This window comes from Taudactylus pleione, unplaced genomic scaffold (genome assembly GCF_031769625.1).
Source record: "Taudactylus pleione unplaced genomic scaffold, aTauple2 ptg000191l, whole genome shotgun sequence".
NCBI classification, from domain to species: domain Eukaryota; kingdom Metazoa; phylum Chordata; class Amphibia; order Anura; family Myobatrachidae; genus Taudactylus; species Taudactylus pleione.
This window is the reverse complement of record NW_028284593.1, coordinates 2,670,064-2,694,902: the sequence shown is the minus strand read 5'-3', so window position 1 is coordinate 2,694,902 and position 24,839 is coordinate 2,670,064. Positions and strand designations below refer to the sequence as shown.

At 42.8% G+C, this 24,839-nt stretch overlaps 1 protein-coding gene across 7 annotated transcripts in view; it reads left to right on the top strand.

Annotated features, from left to right (window-relative positions):
- ARVCF (ARVCF delta catenin family member) overlaps window positions 1-24,839 on the top strand; it is a 974,893-nt gene that overhangs the window by 661,005 nt on the left and 289,049 nt on the right. For 2 of the 7 annotated variants that reach the window (XM_088476672.1, XM_088476670.1), the window contains exons 1-2: window positions 5,107-5,170; window positions 8,370-8,615. The exons of 4 other annotated variants lie outside the window; for them this stretch is intronic. In XM_088476672.1, coding sequence (XP_088332798.1) covers window positions 8,400-8,615 — 216 coding nt within the window. In that variant the 5' untranslated portion in view covers window positions 5,107-5,170; window positions 8,370-8,399. Of the gene's footprint in view, window positions 1-5,106; window positions 5,171-8,369; window positions 8,616-24,839 lie in introns of those variants that run through there. One more of the 7 variants, XM_088476671.1, reaches the window with a different exon arrangement.

Here is a 24,839-nt window from a genome sequence, read left to right as displayed (position 1 = left end):
CCAGTGGTCCCTGTAGTGGCCCTTCCTATTATTGCCCCCAGTAGTGGTCCCCCGAGTGCAGTGCCTCTAGTAATACTAGGCCCCTTTTAGAATGCCCCCAGTGGTAGTCCCCCCCCAAGTAGTAGTCCCCAGTAGAGTACCCCCCCCCCAGTATAGGTCCTCCCAATGGCACCCCCAGTAGAGGTCCCCCCCAGTAGTAGCCAACCCCTCCCCCGTTGAGCAGATGGGTTTAAAAATAAATAAATATATATAAAAATATACTTACCTGATTCCACGCTGCCCCTGCTCCTGTCCGGAAGTCTGGCTCTTGCAGTGGGTGCTGCAGCAGTCAATGAGAGTCTATCTGACTCTCATTGGCTGCTGTTTAACACACGCGTCGCCGCCAGCGCTGGCGGCGATGCGTGTGTTATGCACAGCCTGAGCCCGCCTCCTGGCGCTATTGGGCAAGCGCTCAGGGGGAGGGAACGGGCTCAGGCATGCAGCACAGGACCGGCGCTGGAAGCCTAGCGCCGGTCCTGTGCAAATGTGTAGCGCTGACTGCACTCATTGCAGTCGGCGCTACACTGGCTCTCTAGGGCGGGCAGGCCGGTACCGTGGCCGGCGGCGCCCCCCCGCGCCGCCGGTCCAACGGCGCCCAGGGCACGGACCCCGCTCGCCCTGCCCTAGTTACGCCACTGGCTTTCTCTTTAATTGTCTCTTGTACTCCTCTTCTGGGGCATCTCTTGTCACTGCCCAACAGTAGTGATTCACCTACCCTGATATCTTTGTTCCATTGCTGAAATGTCTTTGTGTAATCGCTCACTATGCTTGTCACTCAGTGCACCACAGTTATCTTGTGTGGGTAATCCCGTGAATCGCATATATTTGAATAGGGGAGGGGACAAATAACTGATTCATTTAATTGGGTCATTAGGCCCCGCCCCCTCTGAGCAGAACGCAGATTGCTGGTAAGATTCTCTCCATTCTGCCCACTTCACTAGGAATACCCCTACATCGTTAGAAATGGGCCATATCTCAGAACTAACTGAGAGTTTTAATTGTCATATTCATTCTTTGCATGCTGAAATCAATTAGAAGTAACTATTTTCACATCAGAAACATTTTCATTGTTGTGCAGTGTTACATGTGCATGGTTAAAGAATTCCAGAAAACATGACCTGTACTTCAGAGACTGGGGTTGGGAGCCACTGGACTAGAAACAAAACAAGGAAAGGGGAAGGGGAATATCGTCGCACAGACTTGGAGGAAGAATGTTCTATCATAGGATAGTAGGACCACTATATCTGTATAAACTAGAATAAATCTAGAATGAATATATTGGGGCAGTGGTGGTGCTCACTAGAGTCACAGTCATAGATGAGAACAAACAGAAAAGGAAAAACTCTGTTTTGTGAGCACTCTTGGGTATTAAACAAAAAAAGTAAAGTTACTTTTCTATTATCTAATAAAAGTTATGTATTAATTTTTGTATACCCAAGAGTGCTCACAAAACAGAGTTTTTCCTTTTCTGTTTGTTCTAACCACTGGACTAGTTCAGACGTTCCCAAACTCCGCCATTACAGTCCGTGTTTTAAAGATATCGATGCTTGAGTCCTTGGGTAAATCAAATTGACGCAGGTACTAATTAAGTCACCAATACTCAAGCATAGATATCCTTAAAACGTGGACTGTAATGGTGGACTTTGGGAAACTCTTAAGAGGTATTGTCCTTATTGTTTTGTAAGTATGAGTAAGCAAGGACGTGGCCATTACAGCAATGTAGCTGGACGTGTTCTCTAGGGCTCTCCAACTGAACATCCTGCATCCCCTATCCTGCGACCAGAGGGCTGACTCTGGTCGGTGACTTACCCTCCCCTGGGATCCGGGCTTCCGGCGGTCCGGTCTGTGGGCGCCAGGGACATAGGAAAGACGCGGGCGTCGTCAGTGAAGTCTCCTGCAGAGGTACAGTGGTGCATGTGGTGCTGCTGAGGTCAGACTGCTAGCACTGACACATCGCGGGCAGTGGCACCTTGACTGCTCTGGTGCGCTTCCTGAGTGGGTCCCCTTTGCTGTGATCCTGCTTGCCTGGTCGGTGCGGTCTGCCCTGACTCGCTGGCTGTTTGGTGCTGATTCCTGTGGAGGTGGCAGCCATTGTTAATGTAAAATCCTGCTACTCTGCTCCCTTCTTCTCAAAAGTCCCCTGCTGGAGTACTGCGAAATTGCATGCTGCATAACCCTTTCACTGCCAGAATGGGTAAATCAGGCCATGCTGCTGCAGCAGCTGCTAGACTAGAGCGTTTCTCCAGATCATCTACTCCTCAGCCCCCTTCCAGTGATGATTCCAGGGGTCCCCCCTCGCGGGCTAAAGATGCTCAGCCGCCTCATCAAGACTCCCAGCCTCAGGCTCCCTCCTCCTCATCGACACCTGAAGTGACCCTTCAACAGGTCCTGGAGGCAGTCAATTCAAGCGAGCAGAGGCTGTCTGATAAGATGGGGAAAGTACAGTCTGATTTGTCCTTTGTACGCCAGGATTTGCAACGAGTCCGTGAGAGAGTTGGGGAAGCTGAAACTCGCATCTCCACTTTGGAGGATGTACAAGTTCCTCTGAAAACGCAAGTAGCCGCCCTGACCTCCCAACTCTCTTCTATGCAGCATAAAATGGCCGATATAGAGGGCCGGCTGAGACGCAATAACGTTCGCTTTGTTGGCTTGCAAGTATGAGTAAGCAATGAAAATGAGCCTTTGGGAGTAGTAGATGGTATAACAGCTCTTAATCAAATGATTTCTGTACATTTTCACATGATGTCTATATTTAGTTCACTGGTGTCAGTAGGATAGAGAGAAACAATGCAGGATTTACATATTAGAAGTCAGGTTCAGGGAGTAATGTCTGGTCTTTAGATCTATTTACAAAAAATAGTTTTATGTCAGAAAATAAGCATTTGAAACATCACAAGAGGCTTAGTGTTGCATTCCATCTGTAGGGGAAGACATTAATCTTAGAACACTGTGTGCGTTACGCTCTTTTCCTGACACTGGCTGCCAGCTGTGGTTGTTTCTGTTTGTGCCATCTCTCTTATGCCAGCATGTTATTTCTGATGCATTTTGCCCATGGCCTTGGCTGTCTATTAATGGCATACTTTTGACAATCATGATCTTTGTTGAAAGACAGGACAAATATGTAAATAAGAAGAGCCCTTTTTTGGAACATATATATCTGAAATTCAAAGCTGGTGAATAAACAGGAACCTTTAACGCATATTAGTATAAATACTATTAATAAAACTAACAGGCCGTCTCTTTTATTTCACATTTACAGTTTGTGATCTTCATGGTTTAGGCATATAGGTATAAAGTCTGGCACAGGGTCACTGACAGGAACTTCATATGTTATATATAATAATATAAAATATATTGCATGTTGATTGCAATGTTTAAAACACTACATTGCAAACTTTGTATAAATAGTTAAGCACACTATACACTATACGATATATCGTATACATTGTTTAGTGTGTACGCCCAATCCATCGTTCACGAGACGGTCGTTCATCACTTTGTCCGATCTGCTGTTTTGCATGGCAGATGAGACGATGCAATGAACGACACGGTGTAGTTACATAACAATACATTACCATGCTAGTACACAAGAGTGTACAATACGAGGCGCCAATAGGTGTCAAACCAAATGAGTGTTATCAAATAATATATTATCAAGTCAGTATTTTGTAAACATAAAGCAATTATTTATAGATAAAAAAATGTAAATATATATGTAATATATATATATATATATATATATATATATATATACAAAAAACAGCTGCCGTTAATGAAGGGTAGTCACCCTAGAAAGTAGCTAATGTGAAATCTATATGACATAGAAAAAACGGCACATGTGCTATCCTGCATATATAAGAAACCTTGTATCTAAAGAAAAAGACTGTGTGAGTATCTTTTTTGACAATAAAAAAACTAACTAATTTATTAAAACAATATATCACAGACTAAAAAACTGGTGCATATATGGCATACATGAACCACATCACTGTGTGAGTTTCCTTTCCATGATTTTAGTATTACTGATGTATATAATTCGTACAGGTGCATGGCATTATTCTTAATGAGAATGGGTATTTATATATGGTAATGGAGCACAGACCCTATACTGCCTTTGAGAAAGCTGTCTGTGACAGGGAAACGCGTCAGTCCAAATTTTTACCAAAGGATTCTTTTATCTTTCCATTGCTGTTGTAGTGCTTATTGTCTAGTGATCGTTCAAGGAAGAGACCTACATGATATCCAAAACCGGAGGACTACAAGGACCAGCCATCTTTGGGATCTTCTGCTAAAGGGACTTGACCACAACTAAGGGATTGCACGGGCTGCAAATTATTAGTAACCCTGCTGGACTCTTTGGACTTGTTTACCCTATGAACCAAGTGGCACCAGTAACAGTATACAGTCTCTGACTTCTACACAAAGCACTTTTATTTGGGATCACATTCTTTTCCTTTGGTGGACAGAGTACTATTCATATTACTCATGCATACTACAGGATGATATGCTATTATATACGAATAATTCATCATTTTATGTGGTTCGTGTATGCCATATAGGTGCCAGTTTTTTAGTCTGTGATATATTGTTTTAATAAATTATTTTTTTTTTTATTGTAAAAAAAAGATACACAGACTTTTTCTTTAGATGCAAGGTTTCTTATATACATAGCAATACATTGCGCCATTGTACGGCAGATCGTGCAGTGTATGTAGCACACACAATGTATTGTTACATCGCATTGCGCCATCGTATGGAATCTATCCAGCTTTACAGGCAGCTTCTAATATGTTCTCTATTGCTGACTTTTCAAAGGAAATCTATTTGGTAGGATTCGCAGTACTGGCACTACACCTGCATAGCACATTTCCCTGCCTGTTTACATTGTATTAAAAGGAAAAAGTTTTATTTTTAGAAACACTGTATTTGAGCTATTTGGCAGGATGAGCCAGCTACTGATTATTAAGACATCAGAAAATGTGGCTGTAATTTTTTCTGACTAACCTTTCTTGTCCTTCCTCTCTCCATTGTAGCTAATTCTGCTTCAGGCTGCTGCTGTTCTTTCTCTAGACCTTATTAGTCCTAGCGGGTGATGTCTGAGCATCTCTAAAAGACTCTATCATTCGGCTAGGTGTGTATTGCTTTTCTCTCTCTCTTCTGCATGCTTTGTGACGCTTTTTATACTCAGCTCTTCCAAATATTTCTTCATTCATGTTCTCTGTTGCCGTGAGTAGAGCTCAGTGAAATGTTGCTCTTACCGAGATTTTCAGAGGAACAGATTGTTTCACAGAGGTGCAATGCTCCGGTGATAGCCATCGGGTTCAGCTTTTGCCATTCTGCACTGTATTTGTAAATTCACTTTTTTCTGAATTTATAGCCTATGAATAGAGCTGAGATGTCGTCAGTTATTCTGTTGGGTTATGTGGTTGGATTAGGACTGAGAACGCTGAAGGCCACATTCTGAAAAGTTTTGAGAATTTTGCTCATCTCTAATCGAGAGGATGATTTGTGCAGTGCTCATTCCCAATGTATAGAGAAAAGTTATGTTGTTCTTTTCTATTCATTCATACTGGTTGTAGAGATAAAATGTACCTACCCCAGAGAAAATATTTTAAATATACGGTATTATATTGTGAACAAATCCAAGCCTCAAAATACAGAAGTAGTGAAATTAATTAACACCTTTTGCCTCAGTGGTGTCATTAGCTTCTAAGGATCTGGTAATCTAAATATTGGTACAATATTCCCAACAAAAAAGGCTGTGTTTCCTCTGTGTTTAGGTGGCAGGTTTACATTAAAGTTTCCCAAACTCCGTCATTACAGGTCAGGTTTTAAGGTTATCCATGCTTGAGTCCAGATGGTTAAATCAAAGTGACTGAGGTACTAATTAAGTCACCTGTGCTCAAGCATGGTTATCCTTAAAACTTGTACTGTAATGGCGGAGTTTGGGAAACTGCATTAAGGGATAATTTCTCCTTTTAAAAACTGCTTATTTAAATGATCAATTAAAAATTATTTAAATTAATGAACCACCATTTATACATATTGGTACCTCTCCTAGGACCCTCTTAATCTATATTGGTGAGCAATAATAAATTGAGGACACAGAATGTATCTTTGCCCCCTGCCGCATAATTACACTGCTTCTACAGAGGTGTCCTCATACATCTTGCCTCCTTGCGCATTAAACAGCCCTTCTAATCGCGCCATGCCGTGACGTGACTCGGTAGCACTGAGCATCATTTTGTGCGACTTTTTACCTTCAAATGTGTCTTATTCACACAGTGATGTGAATAGCTAGCACAAGCAGCTTTCGCTGAATAAAATGATATGCAGCATGCCTATGTTCTGTGTGGCTGTTGGTGTATCTGCATGCGAAACGCTACGTTACAGTGTTACAGCCACTGACAGTGTAATGTAGCGTTTCGCATGCAGATACACCTGCAGTTGCACACAAAACATAGGCATGCCGCATATCATTTTAATCAGCAGAAGCTGCTTGTGCTAAATATTTGCATCACTGTGTAAATAAGACGCATTTGAATGTAAAATGTTGCACGAAAGACGCTTGGCGCTATCGAGGCACATGGAGGTCCCGCGTTATGTGTGGCACGACTTGTAGCGCATGAAGGATAGATGTTTGTGGACACATCTGTATGTACAAGTCTCAAAGGAGCAACTATCTGTGCTGAGCCCTTGAAATGCTCACGTGGCAGCATTACATGGCTCAGGATGGGTCAAAAGAAGCAAGAAGGTGTCATTTGCTCATTAGTAATTTATTCCAGAATAGCCAAGGTATACAATATATTGGCAGAGCACCCCAAATGTTGATGAAGCTGTGGGGTCTTATTTTTATTTTTTTGTATATAACTTATATTATTGTATGCACAAGAGAAGGTTGGATAATAAGTAAGCACCAGTTACTATAATGTGTGAAACTTATTTAATGGTCTGCCCCGGATCAGATGAAAGAGTTCCCAATGACAGGAACAACCGCTGGATCCTAACACAACATATCCAGGCCCCACAGCAAAATAATTTTGGGGAGAGGCCCAACAATAATTGTGCATCCTCTTGATAGGTCCCACTCTACCTAGCTGACTATTCAGGTGGCTGGCACATGTGCAATCAGGCTGGACTTGAGCTAGCTCTGGAATGAGGGTGGTTTAATGTTACAACTATTTGACTATATATAAACTGAGGGGTGGTTAAGTACTAAAAGCAGTTTTTACAAGATGTAATTATCTGTTAATCTACACAACACATTTGAAATTGTTGTAAGCAACTAATACCCATTGTACATAGAGCATGCTTTCCTTATTTTTTATTACATATTGACATCCTTTCATTTACATCATAATAGTCTTGTTTTGGCAAATTCTAGCTTGATATTTCCACTGATTAGCTACACTATGTGTGGAAAATCCGACAAATCCTGCCTACTTGTTCCAAGGGAAAAGGTCTTGACTGTCTGTTGTTTGTTCGTATTGGTTCAGTAATGTTACAGCTATGTGTGCATGGAGGCTTCATCATACCATCTTAAATACCATGCATGCAAATACTTGTTATTATCTTCTATTTTGGTATTTGCAAGGAGGACATTCAATATTTCCCATCAATAGAGCACGTCATTTCTTTAATCTCCTGATTCTGATTGAGATTTTCAGAGTAGTAAAAATAATAATAAACGGCACACTAGTGACTAGTGCATATTCCAAATGCCTAGCAGTTTGCAGAGCACACGTTCTGTAGCATTTCTGCTTCATTGCCAAGACTGAAAGCTTATCTTGTGTTGTCAAATTGATGAGATCTTTAAAGAGTAGGCTCTGCTTCTAAAAAACCTATTATCTTTATGTTCTTTAACTTTACATTGTTATTTGCACGATGAAAATTATTTTAGAATATGCATGAACATTTTTATGTCAAATAGCAGCTTATTTTCTGCTTAAGGGCTTCATACATACCCAATAATTTGTTTTACTCCTTAAAGTAGCAGCGGTTTGTTAATGCAAGCCAGCAGCAATCATTTATAAGCATTTTATAAAGATAGTTGCCTTTCGTGTTTCAGTAGAGGAGAAGAAAGAAAAAACACCTCTGTATTTAAATAGATTAGCTATAAATGTACGTATTTGCCATTTTCTGTAACATAAAAGTGTCAAAAAGATAAGGGTGTTGGAAAGATACTGAAAATCTTTGTTCATTTGTGTAATCATTAGAGCATGGTATACAGGAAGACTGCTTGGTGTAAATGCACTTGTGCTATGTAGAGCAGCTGTGTGTCGATGATCTACTGATCTTCCACCCTTTCCCTATACCCTCTTGTTTGGCAGTTATCTGAGAGGCTCCTTTTACATACAGCTATGGATGACTATGACATAAGGTCTGCTGCCAGTATTCTGGCCTCTGTCAAAGAGCAGGAAGCGCGCTTTGAGAGGCTGACTCGCGCTTTGGAAGAGGAACGTCGCAATGTCTCACTCCAACTTGAGCGAGCCAACGTGCCCTCGGAACGAATGAGCTTGTGCAACATTGGCAATGGGCAACCCCTAGCCACTGCATGGCAGCAACTAGTTCTGCAGGTAACTGCCTGCTTTTCCCTACCTATAATCACTCTCACTCTATAATTGTCTCTTTGCAAAATAAGTGATTACTATAAACATATGAAATGTTTTTATAAGAAGCAAATATAATTGTATTTCTGAGGTGTAACTAGGGGTGGACAGCCTGAGTGCATTTCATGACAAGGCGAGATGTGAATGGGTGACAGTACTGGGGTCAGTGTAATGTGGCTGAGAGTGAAGCAGGCAATATGATTCTACAATGGAGAGTAAATGCTTGCTATGTTTTTCTGTATAAATGTTATTCTGTATAGTACCATAGTGTGCTTTGGGTGATATGGGAAGAAGGGGCATTTTATGGTGACAATGAAGTGTGGCCTAATTTTGTTGGGATGTGTAGTTAGTAAATCACAATGTAATGGTGCACAAACTCCTAGTTATGGCTCAGTTCCATACAGATATGTGTAGTATTTCTTCTCTCCATACCTCTATCCATGAGTGTATCTATAATACGTGCAAGGCAGGGGCGTACCTATAATGGGTGCAGGGTGGCCTAAACACTGCACACCCTGCACCCATACTTACCTCTCCGAAGTCACGCGATGCTGTAGTAGCCCTGCACAAAGGGGGTGACCTGCACATGCACAGTAGACTCTGGGAACAGACTAGTGCCCAGAGTCTACTGCTGTGGTCAGACTGCTGCCGGCCGCCGGGGAGAGCGCAGGGGGCCCGTGTGCATTTCCCAACCGGGGCCCCCTCCTCTTAAGGAGGATACTAGTTGTTATTGTGAGATCATGGTCGTGTCATGTATTTCGATTACAGATAGCTAAGTTCGAGTTTGTGGATTTAAGGAACATCTTGAATTGGAGTCTAGAGATTCTGTATCAACAAAGCAGCATCCTTGGCAGGACTCACTTGATGGTTTTGTCCAATATCATTTGTTAAATTGAAATTCCATATAAATAACTTGTGTAAAAATAAAATGAGTGGATGCCGTGCCTGTGCCCAGATTGTTTACTATTTTGTTTGTAGCTGCAGCTTATGTTACTGCATGGCACTTGGCATGACTTGTTCTGTTCCCCCCACATACAGTACAGTATATGTTAGTAAAATAAGACTGTCTCATATTCTGAAACAGAATGGGTAGTACTGATATTAATTACTTGCCAGATGTTTCATGTTTCATTGATTTCTGCAATATGAACATGATATTGATGGTTAAATGTCAACTTTTGTTTTCTTTTTCAGTTGCACTTATTTGTCACTAGCTGATTAAAATAATTTGTATAAAAATGCATATGTTAATGTAATATATTTTAGGATAAGAACACAATATGTTCTTCAGCATATGAAATGTGGGGCATACAGGAGGCAAAGAAAATATAGGATATACTAGGTCTAAATGTAAATCTCTATTTTTCACCTTCCTTTATACTGCTGCCAGTGGTTTTGTAGAACTACTACTATAGATGTGTTATCATAAATTCATGCTGCATTCACGCCAGGTCCCGGGCAATGCCGGATGTCTTTTTCACCCGTAAATGCAAAAAAGTGCCACACAGATATTCAAGTGTCACCTGTCAAGTTAATCAGCACAATCTCCTGATGCATCCTAGTACATCACAGTGGCATAACTATGAAAGGTGCAAGGGGTGCGCTTACTATGGGGCCTAGCGGCATGGGGGGCCCGCCGGCCCAGCAAGCAACCCCCTGCACCCATAGGCGAAACTACGAGGTGGTCTGGGTGTGCACCAGCCGGACCACCCATTAGAATCACCGTCGCCAGTGGCACAACAAAAGTCACTGCAACCACCGCGGTGGCTTGGGGCGGTGCCGAATGGGAAGCAGCGAGGTGAGAGGCGCTGGCCGCGTACTGACTGCTGCCACGGGAAATCAGGCACAGGCGGGTGGCATGGTAGCTGGTGATACTGTGTGTTGCCTGGACTGCTGGCTGTTAAGACCGGCAAGTTCATCACCAGTGTGCTGATCAAATCAGCAAGAGGTGAGGGCCGCGGGCGTACTGCTGTGGAGACAGGAGGGCGGGTGCTGGGCTGCAGACAGTGCTGTGCATTGAGTAAGTGACTGTGACTTTGGCTGGCCGCTGGCTATATAATTATTATATGTTAAAATTAACAAAGGGTACAAATCACCATTGTCACCTGGCTTGCCCCTAGGAAGGGATTGATTACAAAATCAGGGTATAGTTTCTCTATTCACTAAATAATCAATACAGTACTGAGAGAAACTATACCCTGGGTATTGTAATCAATCCCTTCCTAAGGGCAAGGTGACATTGGTGATTTTTGTACCCTCTTGTGGCATAATGTGTAATGGGCATTACAGTGTATAGCATAATGTGTAATGGGCATTACAGTGTGTAGCATAATGTGTAATGGGCATTACAGTGTGTGGGATATTGTGTAATGGGCATATTGTATGTGGCATATTGTGTAATGGGCATTATAAATATTTGTATTTACATATAAATACTGTATACAGGGGCATTTTAAGAGAGGAGGGAGCCCGTGTGCAGCCTCCGTTTGAGCCTCCTCCTCTCTGTCGCATTAGATTCTGACTTCATGCCAGAATGTACTGCGCATCCGCTGGTCTCTGGGAATTTTGCGCCAGCGCCTATTTTGCCAGGGGCATCTTTTCTGCGCATACGCAGAAACCTTGTACTCTATATAAAAAATGCCTATGTATGTATATATGTGTATATATATATATATATATATATATATTATACACCTATATATACATTTATATATATGTATACGCACACTTAAACATTTTGCTATGGGTCCCACAAAGTTCTAGTTACGTCCCTGGTACATCTCATTATGACTAAGATGCATTTTAAGTTGAAAAAGATGCCTGATCCTAGCTCAGTCGCACGGGACCTGTCTGCTCACTCAGACCAGGCATCTCGCGCCACATAGTGTATTCAGAACACATCTGTATCTAGGTTTACCTGAATATTTTTAAGTGACCGTATCTATAAGACACTTTGGAAATATTTGTTTTCTGAGAAATAAGCCCCATTGCCTGGAGTGAAAACAGGTTTTCTCACCAGTGATCTGGCTTGTTTTAGTTCCAAGGAGAGCATTAACAGAAGGAGACCACTGGAAAAAAATTAAATATTAAAAAAATTTTATTACAGAAGATCAGCCTAAAGTCATACATGCATTTGTATCACCATGCTTAGGCTACTGTAATGCCCACTACCTGGGTCTCCCAGCAAAAGGACTGCACCGCTTGCAGCTGGGACAAAATACAGCTGCCAGGAGGGATGTAGTTAGGATCCTGGCGGTCACAATGCTGGCTCAGGACGGAATCCTGCCGATTATAAGAATACTGCCTCCAGAATACCAATGGTCACAATCCCGATGGTGAGGATTAGGGTTAGGATTTAGGCACTATGGGGAGGGTTAGGTTGCGGGAGTGGACGGTTAGGGTTAGACTGCGGGAAGGAAAGGTTAGGGTTAGGCAGTGGGAGGGGTGGGTTAGGGTTACGAGAAGGGTAAGGGTTAACATACTTACCAACATGTGTTGGGATTTTGACCTTCAGGATTCCGGCATTGTAACAATAGGGATTCTGACTGCTGGTGTCCTGTACCCAATCCCTGCCAGGCTGTTAACTAACCAGCCCCATTCCTGCCACAAAACACCCATTCTCTACTCTCTTCACTGACTGCCTGTAAGATTGCACATCTATTTCAAGATTACTGACTTTCCAAGCCCTACATAACCAGGGTCCAAGGTACCTGCAGCAGCTTCTGATTCCTTACTGCTCCAATCGCTTACAGCGATATGTAGATGCACTGACGTCACTAGGGGGGTGTGGGACGCATCGGGAGATGCCATCTGAGGGGGTGACCCCAAAATAGCAGAGCTGCTCTGCTATTTTGGCGTCACCCCGTCGCATGGTGTCACCGAGCAGCCACACTGCAGAGAGAGGCAGGGGAGAGGCTGAGAGGCAGGGGAGAGGCTGTGGGCAGCCTCCAGCAGCTGCCGGAGTGCTGGGTAAGCCCACTGTGTGCTGAGAACGGGGGGCTTGATGTGCGGTCAAGCCCCCAAGATTGGCACACATAAGAGGGCATGGCTTCACAGAGCAAGGCCATGGCGAAAGCCATTCCCTCTTGTGCGTGAGATTCCTGCCAGCTGCATTGGGTGTCACCAAAATATGTGACGCCGCTGTGTAGATGAAGGACTATTAATAGTACCTGTCCTAGACTCTTCCTTAATTAATTTGGGTGTCTAGCTTTTAGCTTTGTGGCTCCGACTCTATGGAGCTTGCTTCCTCGCACAGTTCAAGATGCCTCGACTCTAGAATCCTTCAAAAACAGACTCAAGACTTACTGTACCTGTTTACTCAAGCATTTACTTAGTGTCCCTTTAGTTCCTAGCCCCAATGCTTAGTTCTTTTTACTGTTAAGCTTATTTTTGTATCTTGTATTTTATAAATTGTAAATGTGAAGCACTTTTTGGGGTCAATCCTATTCCAGGTGACCATTGCAAGTTGCCGTTGCAACCACGTTAAAACGCTGGCAACGGATTGGCACCTTGCACCCTTCGCGCCCCACTCGAATTCGCTGAATTTTGCTCGGAGCCCTATGGGGCTGCGAGCAATTTTAAGCGAATCCGACTGCCGTAAAGTGCGGCCACTGCCACGATGACTCGCACCCGCAAGATCATCCCGGCTTATAGGATTGACTCCAGTCCTATTGTGACTAAACGTGCTTGGGGAGGTGGCCACATGGGGGAGTCAGCCAGGGAGGAGATAAGGGAGGCCAGGAAATGCTGGGGGTAAAAGAAGAGAAAGCTACAAGTGAGAATGATTATAAACAGAAATTTGACAGACACAAACAGTGCTCCCAGCCCTGTGGTGCCCTGTGCAGTGACACATGTTGCACCACCCTAGTCAGGGCCAGATTAACAATGGGGCGGATGGAGCTACAGGTCCAGGCCTCCACATAAAAATAGGCCCATCAACATGACAGCATGATTACCAGCTGCCTAACTGGCCATAAATCTTAACTATGTAAATAGTTTTTGTAGTCCCCCGTCCCCCCCAAAAAACAAAATTATGCAATTTTTCTATTTCTATGTAGTTAGGAAGACATTGTGGTATAGTTTAGGGGGTGTATACACATGTATACACCAAGGTCACTCTGACCACACCCACACAGCACCGATCACAGCTCTTCCCCTTCTCAGTACAGGCCCTTGAACATTTTCAGCTCCAGGCCCATGTGGGCTTTAATCCGGCCCTGACCCTAGTTACGGCCCTGGACCGTGAATCTAAGATTGTGTTAAACCTACAGGATTTAATTGAACGAGGGAGATGCTCTATATAGAATACTGGCTAATCGTAACTTCAGTACATGTCTTTATTTACATGCATTCCATTGGTCAGGGACCATGTGGCCATAATAATAAGATCTCATTTCCTGCTGACTATTGATCGCTGGAGACAAAACATTAACCAGCACTTATGGTAGCAAAGATTACCTCACTGCCAGCAAAGACATATATTAGTGGGGGGAGTTGGTATTCAGCCAAGAACAAATGTTATTAACACATTCTTCCAAAGCAGTGTCCCATTCCCTGCCGTTCGTGATTGAAATGTATACAGGAGACGTACTGGGGAAAGTACAGCCCCCCCAAGTATACACCTGCAAATGTATACGTCCCATTTTGCTTCACAGGACGAAAATATGAAACCGCATCCAAAGGCTTATGGTTTACAAACCCAATATAGATTGGGCCAAACCATAACACTAATGGGGAAATAATGATTTATGTTTTAAGCTTGCAATATTAATTTATTATCTTATACAGGGGGGCACTAATATTTATGTTTTATTTTATTTTTAATTAGGGCACCACTAAAGCTGCATACACACACAACGATTTAGTTAATGAACGATTTTAGTAAACGATTTTCTACCTTGAAAAAATTAACTAAAATCGTTTACTAAAGTTGTTCAGTTACTATGTTCATTTAAATGTAATGAACGATTTTTATGAACTACAAACGATTTTTGCATATTAACTTAATGAAAATCGTTGAGTTGACAAGTCTGACTGAACTACAAACTACCAACTACAAACGTGAACGCGCATGAACAATAATCGTTCATCGTTTGACTCAGAAAGTGAACGATTTTTTAAAATGATTATCGTTAAACGATATCGATTAACGATAATCGTTCAAAAAATCGTTGTGTGTGTATGCACCTTTATACTACATGCTCTTGTGGCAACAATGTAGATGTAAGTATGACCTGGTATTATAGTGTCACTAAAGTGTGTACTGTTTGATGATAGTATAATGCTGGTACCCACAGGTGCAGGGTCCCAATCATATTTAGTTTCCTCCCCTGGAGTACTGGGCCTAATGCAGCACTCGGCTTGTGGAAAAATATATCTACTTCTTACAATTCTGACAGGCAAGGTTGCTTCAACAGCATGCAGTTTCAGCTATTGTAATATCTAAACAATTTTTTTTTTTTAATGATAAACAGCATATTGCCATATAGTTTAGCGAAATGCTGCTCAACGCAATGCCGGATTCATATCAGGTGCTTTTGTTTTATGCACTTTGTTGTGCTATTTGGCCTTCTGGAAATCATGTGATGAATAAATCTTCCATCCAATCACATTTAAGCTTGTAAGCAGGGCCTTCCTACCTATATATCTGTCTGTTATTATCCAGTTTTGTTCTATTAATGCTTACAATTGTAAAGCGCAACGGAATATGCTGCGCTATATAAGAAACTGTTAATAATAATAATAATAATTAAAACCTGTGGGTTTCTCAAACAATATGTAGTAATATTTCTCCCCACACCACACACTCACTCCCGAGCATAGTTACTGATCTTTGTAGTTTCCCCTCCAGAAGAAGCCCGGAGAGGAGACACAAATGACATATAATGGAGGTGGGACCAGGTGCTTTTCATAATTAGGCGATGTCCCTTCAAGGCAAAATACAGCTAGTCGTGGGTCTGAGTTGGGTATGGAATCCCGACGCGGGCATCCCGACCAGGTTAGAATGCCTCCCTGGTGCATAAACTTAACCTCCCTCTCTAGTGCCTAAACATAACCCTCCCTCACCGCAGCCTAACCCTAACCCTCCCCCTAGTGCCTAACCCTAACCCCTTACCATGGGCGCCGAGAGGAGGGGGGGTCGAGTACAGTTTACCCGGGCTTGCTAGTGGGGCCCAGTCCGGCGTCGCCCCCCAGTTTGTGCTAGGCTGCAGTGCGAGACTGCTCGCGGCTGCTGCAGCAGCCTGAGCAGCCTCCTATGGCTTTGGGGTTTAGCGATCACACTGATCGCGCCCCCCTCCCTGCTTAGCGCCGGGCTGGGGGGCTTACAGTGCCCCCCTCCCCAGCACGCAGCGCCGCTACACGGCGTTGCAAAAGTGATTTATTCTTAATTTTTTTGCCAAAGGGGTGTGGCCAACACATTAGAACACGCCCCCCCTCCATTACCTGGGCCCGGCCGGGATGTCTACAGCCCTGCCCCTTACCCTAACCCCAGTACTTACCTTCGGGATTCCGGAAGCTGGGATGCCGGCGCCAGTATTGAGACCTGGGAATCCCAGCAGTCGGCATTCTGACCGCATCCCATTGGGGAGGGAGCAGGGCCAATTTGATACAATTCTATGAGTATTACATAATATAGTCCCTGCCTCCTCCTCACAGACCAACAAATCCCTGCATTATTCTACCCGACTTGCCCACTTCACTAGGAAGTGGGCAGGATACGAGAGATCCACCAACTATTCCAGGGCTTTGGGAACTCCCTGCAAATTCGGGAGTCTTCCAGCAATTGCCGGAGAGTAGGTAAGTAATGAATACAGCTGGAGAAATCACAACATGAGGTCATATACTGTACAAGACTCGTACAGAGACACAGTAGAACTTATACACACAATGGCTCAACTGGCCTGCAAGACGCAGGTAGGGTAGGGGCAAATTTTTGACTATGTAGCAACTAGATGTAAAACACAATTTGTTTTAAGGCAAACCAACCTGCCTGCATCTTACAGGCTATTACATTTGGGTCAGTGACTTCAAATAAATAGAACAGAGAAACCATTAACCAAATGCCATATATTTAAAATACCATTATACAAAATGATGATATCTGTTTAATCTTCATTTGCTTTATTATCAGTGTTACCTAAAGTAAATGACATACATTCCGTCTGTTCTGCTGCCTTGTGACACATTTCTATGTGTATATTGAAATATTCTCTTTTACATCACCAATTATTATTCCCTTTTATTTTTCACTAGCTCATCAAGCCAGCAAATAACAATGAAAATAAATTGCATAGTAGCATTGTTTGGAAGATTGACAACCAGTGCCCCTTGATTAGATTTTAATCAACAGAAAAGCATTAAGAGCTTATTGTGCTGAGCACTTTAACAACCCTACTAATGATATCAGGTTATCATATTGATAAGTTCATTGTTCGCTGAGTGAGCTCAGAATAGATGTCACTGTGCAGATGTCTCTGGACTTGGCAGTGTTATATGGCAACTGTCCAAACTGACTGTTCTGGCCATTTCTTGGATAATCACGCTGAGGATGAGCTTGTATGGACACTTACATTTACACCTTGGGCCACTACTGATTCCTTTACTGGGGAACAGTCTGGTTATTATCAGTAGTTAGCAGGTGTTCGCACAAAGCAAAGCCAGTGAAATTATGCTGTAAGCCACTTGTCGTGCTTGTACACCTTTCTTACCCAAAGACAGCAAGAAGTGAATGAGGACATGGTTAATGTCTTCTCAGGCCTTCATGTCTTCAGCTTCAGATAAAAAAATGGTATTTTCTCACCTCATCTAGGCGAATGGTTGCAACTGCTACTATTTCTCTATAGCCTACCTGCTGGTTATTGCACCATCTGATGCTATTGGAGTGAATGAGCTATAATCTGCTTTTTTCTCCATATGTCCCTGTCTCTCTCTCCTGTACTATACTGTACAGTGCTTACAGCAAGGTTACTACCACACAAAGACAGTCACAGATTTATTCAGCAGCCGCCAATTACCCTACCAGCATGGGTTTGGGTGTTTGGACTGTGGGAGTAATGTACACAAATGATTGCATTAGTGGCCATAATGCTGAAAGGCAGCAATACTAACCACTATGGTACCCATACATAGATATGTGCAATTTATATATAATCACCAACAATAAGGAATTAAAAATGTATTTCATTCATTTAGAAATCTGTCTATTTATATTCTCATATCAATGAGTGAAGCCATATTCCTGACAAGGACAAGTGACCAGGGACTCTGAGCATATTGGAGGACTAGGACCACTCACAGTAGATTACTACAGATAAGCCATATCATGATGTTTTATTTTACTTTATATAATGTATTGCGCTATTAGGCAGTTATCTATTTCTACAAGTGTGCAGAAGTCTAACTATCAGATTTACTGCATAAATTCTCCCATTAAATTATACATACCATAATTACATGACAGCATGATTTACCCATACTATTCAGCACTATTACACTTTCCTTTGTTATACGCTTTATATGACTCCTGGGAACAGGTCCGGTTCTAGACCTAGTTGTGCCCGGGACGAAAATTTATTTTACCCCCCCCCCACCACCATACAAAAAAGGAATATACTGTACATACATGTGGCGCGGGTCTCTCATATCGGAACTATAACCTTTGCTTACTTTATCCTGCATTTTGCATCTTAATTCAATAATAGTGCACTAACGGCCTGGTTAATGCACATATACAGCTATCACCATGCGATTACAGACGCACTGTGGAATCCATCGCAGAGTGAGTGACAGTCCGTGAGCGTTTGGGGGTTGTGACAGGGGAGTTGTTGCAGAAACGCAGCCGTGCCTGCCCGTTGGAACGCCGTTGCATGGGCGTGTATAAATTAGCCACTGCGATTGCCTACTTAACCAGACTTGCAAATTCTGAGACAGGTCAGAGCTGCTTTAATTGTGACTGAGGAGCTGATGTTACCGATGTATACACAGGACTGTGAGGTATTACGGATGTGAGAAAGCGGTAGTGGGCGTCTCTGTGCTGGCTGAGCTGTGGCAGACATTAGCATATTTTCGCAGATTCATTGTGTGCGATTACACAGCTGCGATCACAGTTGCGATCCATGCTGAATCAGGCCCTATGTACTTAAGATTTGTATTTTACTTTCCCCTCTATAACTTACACTACTGACCCCTCTATACCCTAAACTACATTACTGACCCTTCATGCCCTATACTACATCACTGACCCCTTCATGCCCTATACTACGTCACTGACCCCTTCATGCCCTATACTACATCATACCTTACACTACATTACTGACCCCTCTATACCCTATACTACATCATACCTTACACTACATTACTGACCCCTCTATACCCTATACTACATCATACCTTACACTACATTACTGACCCCTATATACCCTATACTACATCATACCTTACACTACATTACTGACCCCTCTATACCCTATACTACATCATACCTTACACTACATTACTGACCCCTCTATACCCTATACTACATCATACCTTACACTACATTACTGACCCCTCTATACCCTATACTACATCATACCTTACACTACATTACTGACCCCTCTATACCCTATACCTTACACTACATTACTGACCCCTCTATACCCTATACTACATCATACCTTACACTACATCCCTGACCCCTTTATACACTATACTGCATCATACCTTACACTACATTACTGATCCCTCTATACCCTATACTACACAGGGTCGGCTCCAGGGGTCAGAGCACCCTGTACCGGCCCATCATATGGCGCCCTCCCCCGAATTTGGGAGCATGGCCTAATTACCATAGGTCACACCCCCTATGTGACGTTATTTGGAGGCGTGCCCGCATGGCACGCCTCCAAATAACGTCAGGCTGGGGGTAAAGCCCAGCAATCCGTCACTGGCTGGGGTTCCCGCAGCCCTCTTCCGTCAGTGAATGGATGCCGCGCGGCATCTATTCACACTCCGGGGGTTCGGCGGTGGGGGTCCCCAACCTCCCAATTAGACCACCCGCGGGCCACTTCGGCCCGCTGATGGAGCAGCGGGACACTACTGTCCCGCTGAAATCGGGATGCTGGGGAAGGGTGCCCCCTCTATACCCTACACTACATTACTGACCTCTCTATACCCTACACTACATTACTGACCCCTCTATACCCTACACTACATTACTGACCCCTCTATACCCTACACTACATTACTGACCCCTCTATACCCTACACTACATTACTGATCCCTCTATACCATACACTACATCACTGACCCCTCTATACCCTACACTACATTACTGATCCCTCTATACCATACATTACTGACCCCTCTATACCCTACACTACATTACTGACCCCTCTATACCCTACACTACATTACTGATCCCTCTATACCATACACTACATCACTGACCCCTCTATACCCTACACTACATTACTGATCCCTCTATACCATACATTACTGACCCCTCTATACCCTACACTACATTACTGACCCCTCTATACCCTACACTACATTACTGACCCCTCTATACCCTACACTACATTACTGACCCCTCTATACCCTACACTACATTACTGATCCCTCTATACCCTACACTACATCACTGACCCCTCTATACCCTACACTACATTACTGATCCCTCTATACCATAAAATACATTACTGACCCCTCTATATCCTAGACTACATTAGTGACCCCTCTACACCATATACTACATCACTGACCCCTTCATACCCTACACTACATCACTGACCCCTCTATACCTTGCACTACATTACTGACTCCTCTATACCCTGCCCTACACTGCATTACTGACTCCTCTATACCCTACACGGGAAGCAAACGGGAAGTCGACTTCCTAAATACCGGCAGCCGGCTTCCTGACTGTCATTTCCCGGCAAGGGTGAAATGCCGGGCGTCTAGATGTAGACGCCCACATTTCCCAGACGCCGGGAGACCAGGGCCCGGCATCCCGATCGTAGTGATGCCACGCGCCGCGAGCGGACAGCCACGGGGGGGGGAGGGTTAGGTTTAGGGCTCCCGGGGGGACTTAGGGTTAGGCACCCCCCGGGAGGGTTAGGGTTAGGCTAGGGGGAGGGAAGGTTAGGGTTAGGTACCCCCAGGGGGGACTTAGGGTTAGGCTCCCCCCGGGGGACTTAGGTTTAGGCAGCGGGGAAGAGGGTGGGTAGGGTTAGGCACTTAGAGGGGGGGCCGGCGGTATTTCATACCCATTCCCCCTACACTACATTACTGATCCCTCTATACCCTACACTACATTACTGACCACTCTATATCCTACCCTACACTACATTACTGACCCCTCTATACCCTACACTACATTACTGACCCCTCTATACCCTACACTATATCACTGACCCCTCTATACCCTACACTATATCACTGACCCCTCTATACCCTACATTACATTACTGACCCCTCTATACCCTACACTACATTACTGATCCTTCTATACCCTACACTACATTACTGACCCCTCTATACCCTACACTACAGTACTGACCACTCTATACCCTACACTACATTACTGATCCCTCTATACCCTACACTACATTACTGACCCCTCTATACCCTACACTATATCACTGACCCCTCTATACCCTACACTATATCACTGACCCCTCTATACCCTACATTACATTACTGACCCCTCTATACCCTACACTACATTACTGATCCTTCTATATCCTACACTACATTACTGACCCCTCTATACCCTACACTACAGTACTGACCCCTCTATACCCTACACTACATTACTGACTCCTCTATACCCTATACTACATCACTTAACCCTCTATACCCTACACTACATTACTGACTCCTCTATACCCTACACTACAGTACTGACCCCTCTATACCCTACACTACATTACTGATCCCTCTATACCCTACACTACATTTCTGATCCTTCTATACCCTACACTACATTACTGACCCCTCTATACCCTACACTACATTACTAACCCCTTTATACCCTACACTACATTACTGACTCCTCTATACCCTACACTACATTACTAACCCCTTTATAAGCTACACTACTGACCCCTCTATACCCTACATTACATTACTGACCCCTCTATACCCTACACTACATTACTAACCCCTTTATAAGCTACACTACTGACCCCTCTATTCCCTACACTACATTACTGACCTCTGTATACCCTACCCTACATTACCCTACATTACTGACCCCTCTATATCCTACTTACATGTATATCTATCTATATCTAAATCAATGTATAAATGTATATAAAAAGACACAGTTCCACTGGCACCTGCGACCATGTACCATCAGACATTCTAAGCAACCCTAGGGATGCTTTAATGTCCGATTGGTGTGGCCGATGTTTGCACCATGGTGCGACTTTCAACGCACCATAGGGGATTAAAGCCACTGCCAGTGGGCATATCAGTAGGAAGCCCCTCAGCTGGGGCAGTAGCATAAATTCTCAGTAGCAGCTGAAACCATGCACTAAAACAAAATTATACATACAATATTAATGTCTGAACAGAGGAAGATACATAACATTTAGAGATATATTAATTTTACTGTCTCTTTAATATGGGAACATTTGAAATTGAAATCCATAGAATAGACAAAGAAGCAGATGTCTATATGAATAAGAAAAAATATAAACTTAAGTGCTTTTATAACTTTAAAAAGGCAGACGGGGATCAGAACAAATCAGGGGCGGGCCAGACAGAGTGTGTGTTGGTGTGTTGACGGGGGGGGGGTGATGGGGTGAGGTCAAACAGAGTGGGGAGCAGCATGGAGTAGAGCAGGGGGTGGAGACTGTGGTGTCCAATAAACTAATTTATAAATAATGAGCTAAGAAAAAGAAAAGAATATGGCACAGTGCTGCTCTTGTCACAGGAATAGAAAAGGTGATAAACATTCTTAGCAATTACTACTAATACACAACTAGTCATATTGTTTAATGCGTATTTCATTGTCCAATTAAGAGAGAGAAATAAAAAATGTTCATCCAGCAACCTCTGACATAATGGTATTTTATTCTTAGCACTTATGAATCCTGCCATCCTATACTAATCAGTTGGTGTACAGAACCTATAAACGGCTAATCTCCCTGTTCCCCAATATTTAAAGTATTTAAAAAAACACATGAACAGCACTATATGTATATTTTTACTTAATAACCTTTTATCATTTTCTGGGGAGGTGGGGATTAAATCAGTACAGTAATCAAACAGCAATGTAATATGAAAACCATCATTCTAGGAATATATCTGGTAAAAGCCATCGTTACATGTCATTACTAGCGCAGGCATCACAGCTGTGCAAGCATTGACATTATACTTGGCAAATGAGCACTGATGGGATTATTGGCACTGATATAGCGTCATTATTATCACTAGGGCGAAGCTAAAACAAGCTCTCTTCTCAGTAAAAAAAAAAAGCAAAACCATTTGCCACCAAAAAGGCTTTTTACGCTTTAATGACTGTGACTTAGTGGCAAGAGGCCTGCATGGTAGCACTAGTCTACACACCTGTCACATCTGTTAACATTCAAGGTCAGAGGAGAAGTAAATGGAAATGGAAATACAATTCCCAGTTGCGCTCAAGATGAATATCTTACCAAGGAGATTGTATTGTTTTACAACTATCCCCGAACTAATCCTAAGGGAGGTTGTAACATATTTACAGAAGAACCTCCCCAAATCTCTATAGCTAGACATACCTATAGGTACAAAGTTTAAACTTTTCCATACTAACAAGAAGCTCAAATGACGGAGGCAGAGATCTTCCTACAAAATAATAGTAATCAAATTCTAACTTCTTCTGTAGTACAAATCTAAGCAGAAGGAGCTGCAGTATCTTCCTTAGTGTCAGCATTAGCCCCGATGACCCTAGGTAGACAAATCATTGCTTTTGACAATCTAGCCACTACATTTTCTTTGGTACCTCTAGACATTTTGTATTAAACTATTCAAACTCTCCTCGCATGTATCCTTTGATCACTATTTAGGACAATCCAGATTTATCACTAGTTTCAGTGTAAGGACCTTTACACTCCTGGAAAATTCTACCACAAGGTCCCAGATCGGCATATGATTTTGGAAATGATGCATGTACACAATTTTATTTGTGTGAACACCTCCCAACCAAAACTATTTGAATATCTTGAAGTGCTGTCTTTATCATGAACCATCCTGAGATAGACTCCTATCCACTTTTAAAGCAATTCGATAATACTACAAAAAGTTTCTAGGAACTCCTCCTGAGGAGGATTAATGATTAACAAGTAGACAAGGAATAGTCAAAATAAACATTGATACATTAATAAACACCTTCAAAATACCATTTTGTACACGAAAACAAAATAGTATTTATTTAAAAATAAACAAGATAAGGGGGCAGATGTACTAAGTACACCCCACCCCCCACCCCTTCCTGTTTATATCAACACCTCTTTTGTATTGGAATGGCTGTTATCATAGAGAACACTTCTATCATACTGTGCATAATGTATGTGCTCTTTTTTTATCAGCTATTCAGCAATTACTCTGGACAACACTTGCCTACTTTTGAAAAAGCATTTCAGGAGATTGTGAAAGCAGCATCTATGAGCGCGGCACGTTAAAGGGGACGTTTTCTGATAGTTGTGCCATGAAATTGACTTTCATCCAAATGGAAACGAGCCCCAAGAGCTACTTTTTGATGAAAATGCACTTTTCAGGGTTTGCTCATGTATTGTGTTTTACAAGGGGTTCCATATAAGTGGTCATCAGAAACCTTATATGATGTAGTTATAGGGATCATTGTGCCTTATAACCGATGCAGGGTAATGGCACTGATTATACCATTTAAATGTATATATATATCTGTGATTGTCAGTATATAACAGCTACATAATGGGGGTAGCTGCCATTTCAGGGAGTCTCACTGACAATGAGGGAGAGTTGGCAAGTATGTTCTGGATATGAGCCTGCCCTAAATAAAACTTGGTCAGTTCTCCCTGTTCTACCTGTGAGGTCTTATAAACTAGCATTTTATATCATTTAAGCTAAGAGTATGATATTAACCATTTCTACCTCATCTAAATGCAGTTCGAAATAGAACCTGATTTATTGCATGTATGGAAAGTACCACTCTCTATATTAATGGTAAAGGTGATATATTTGATC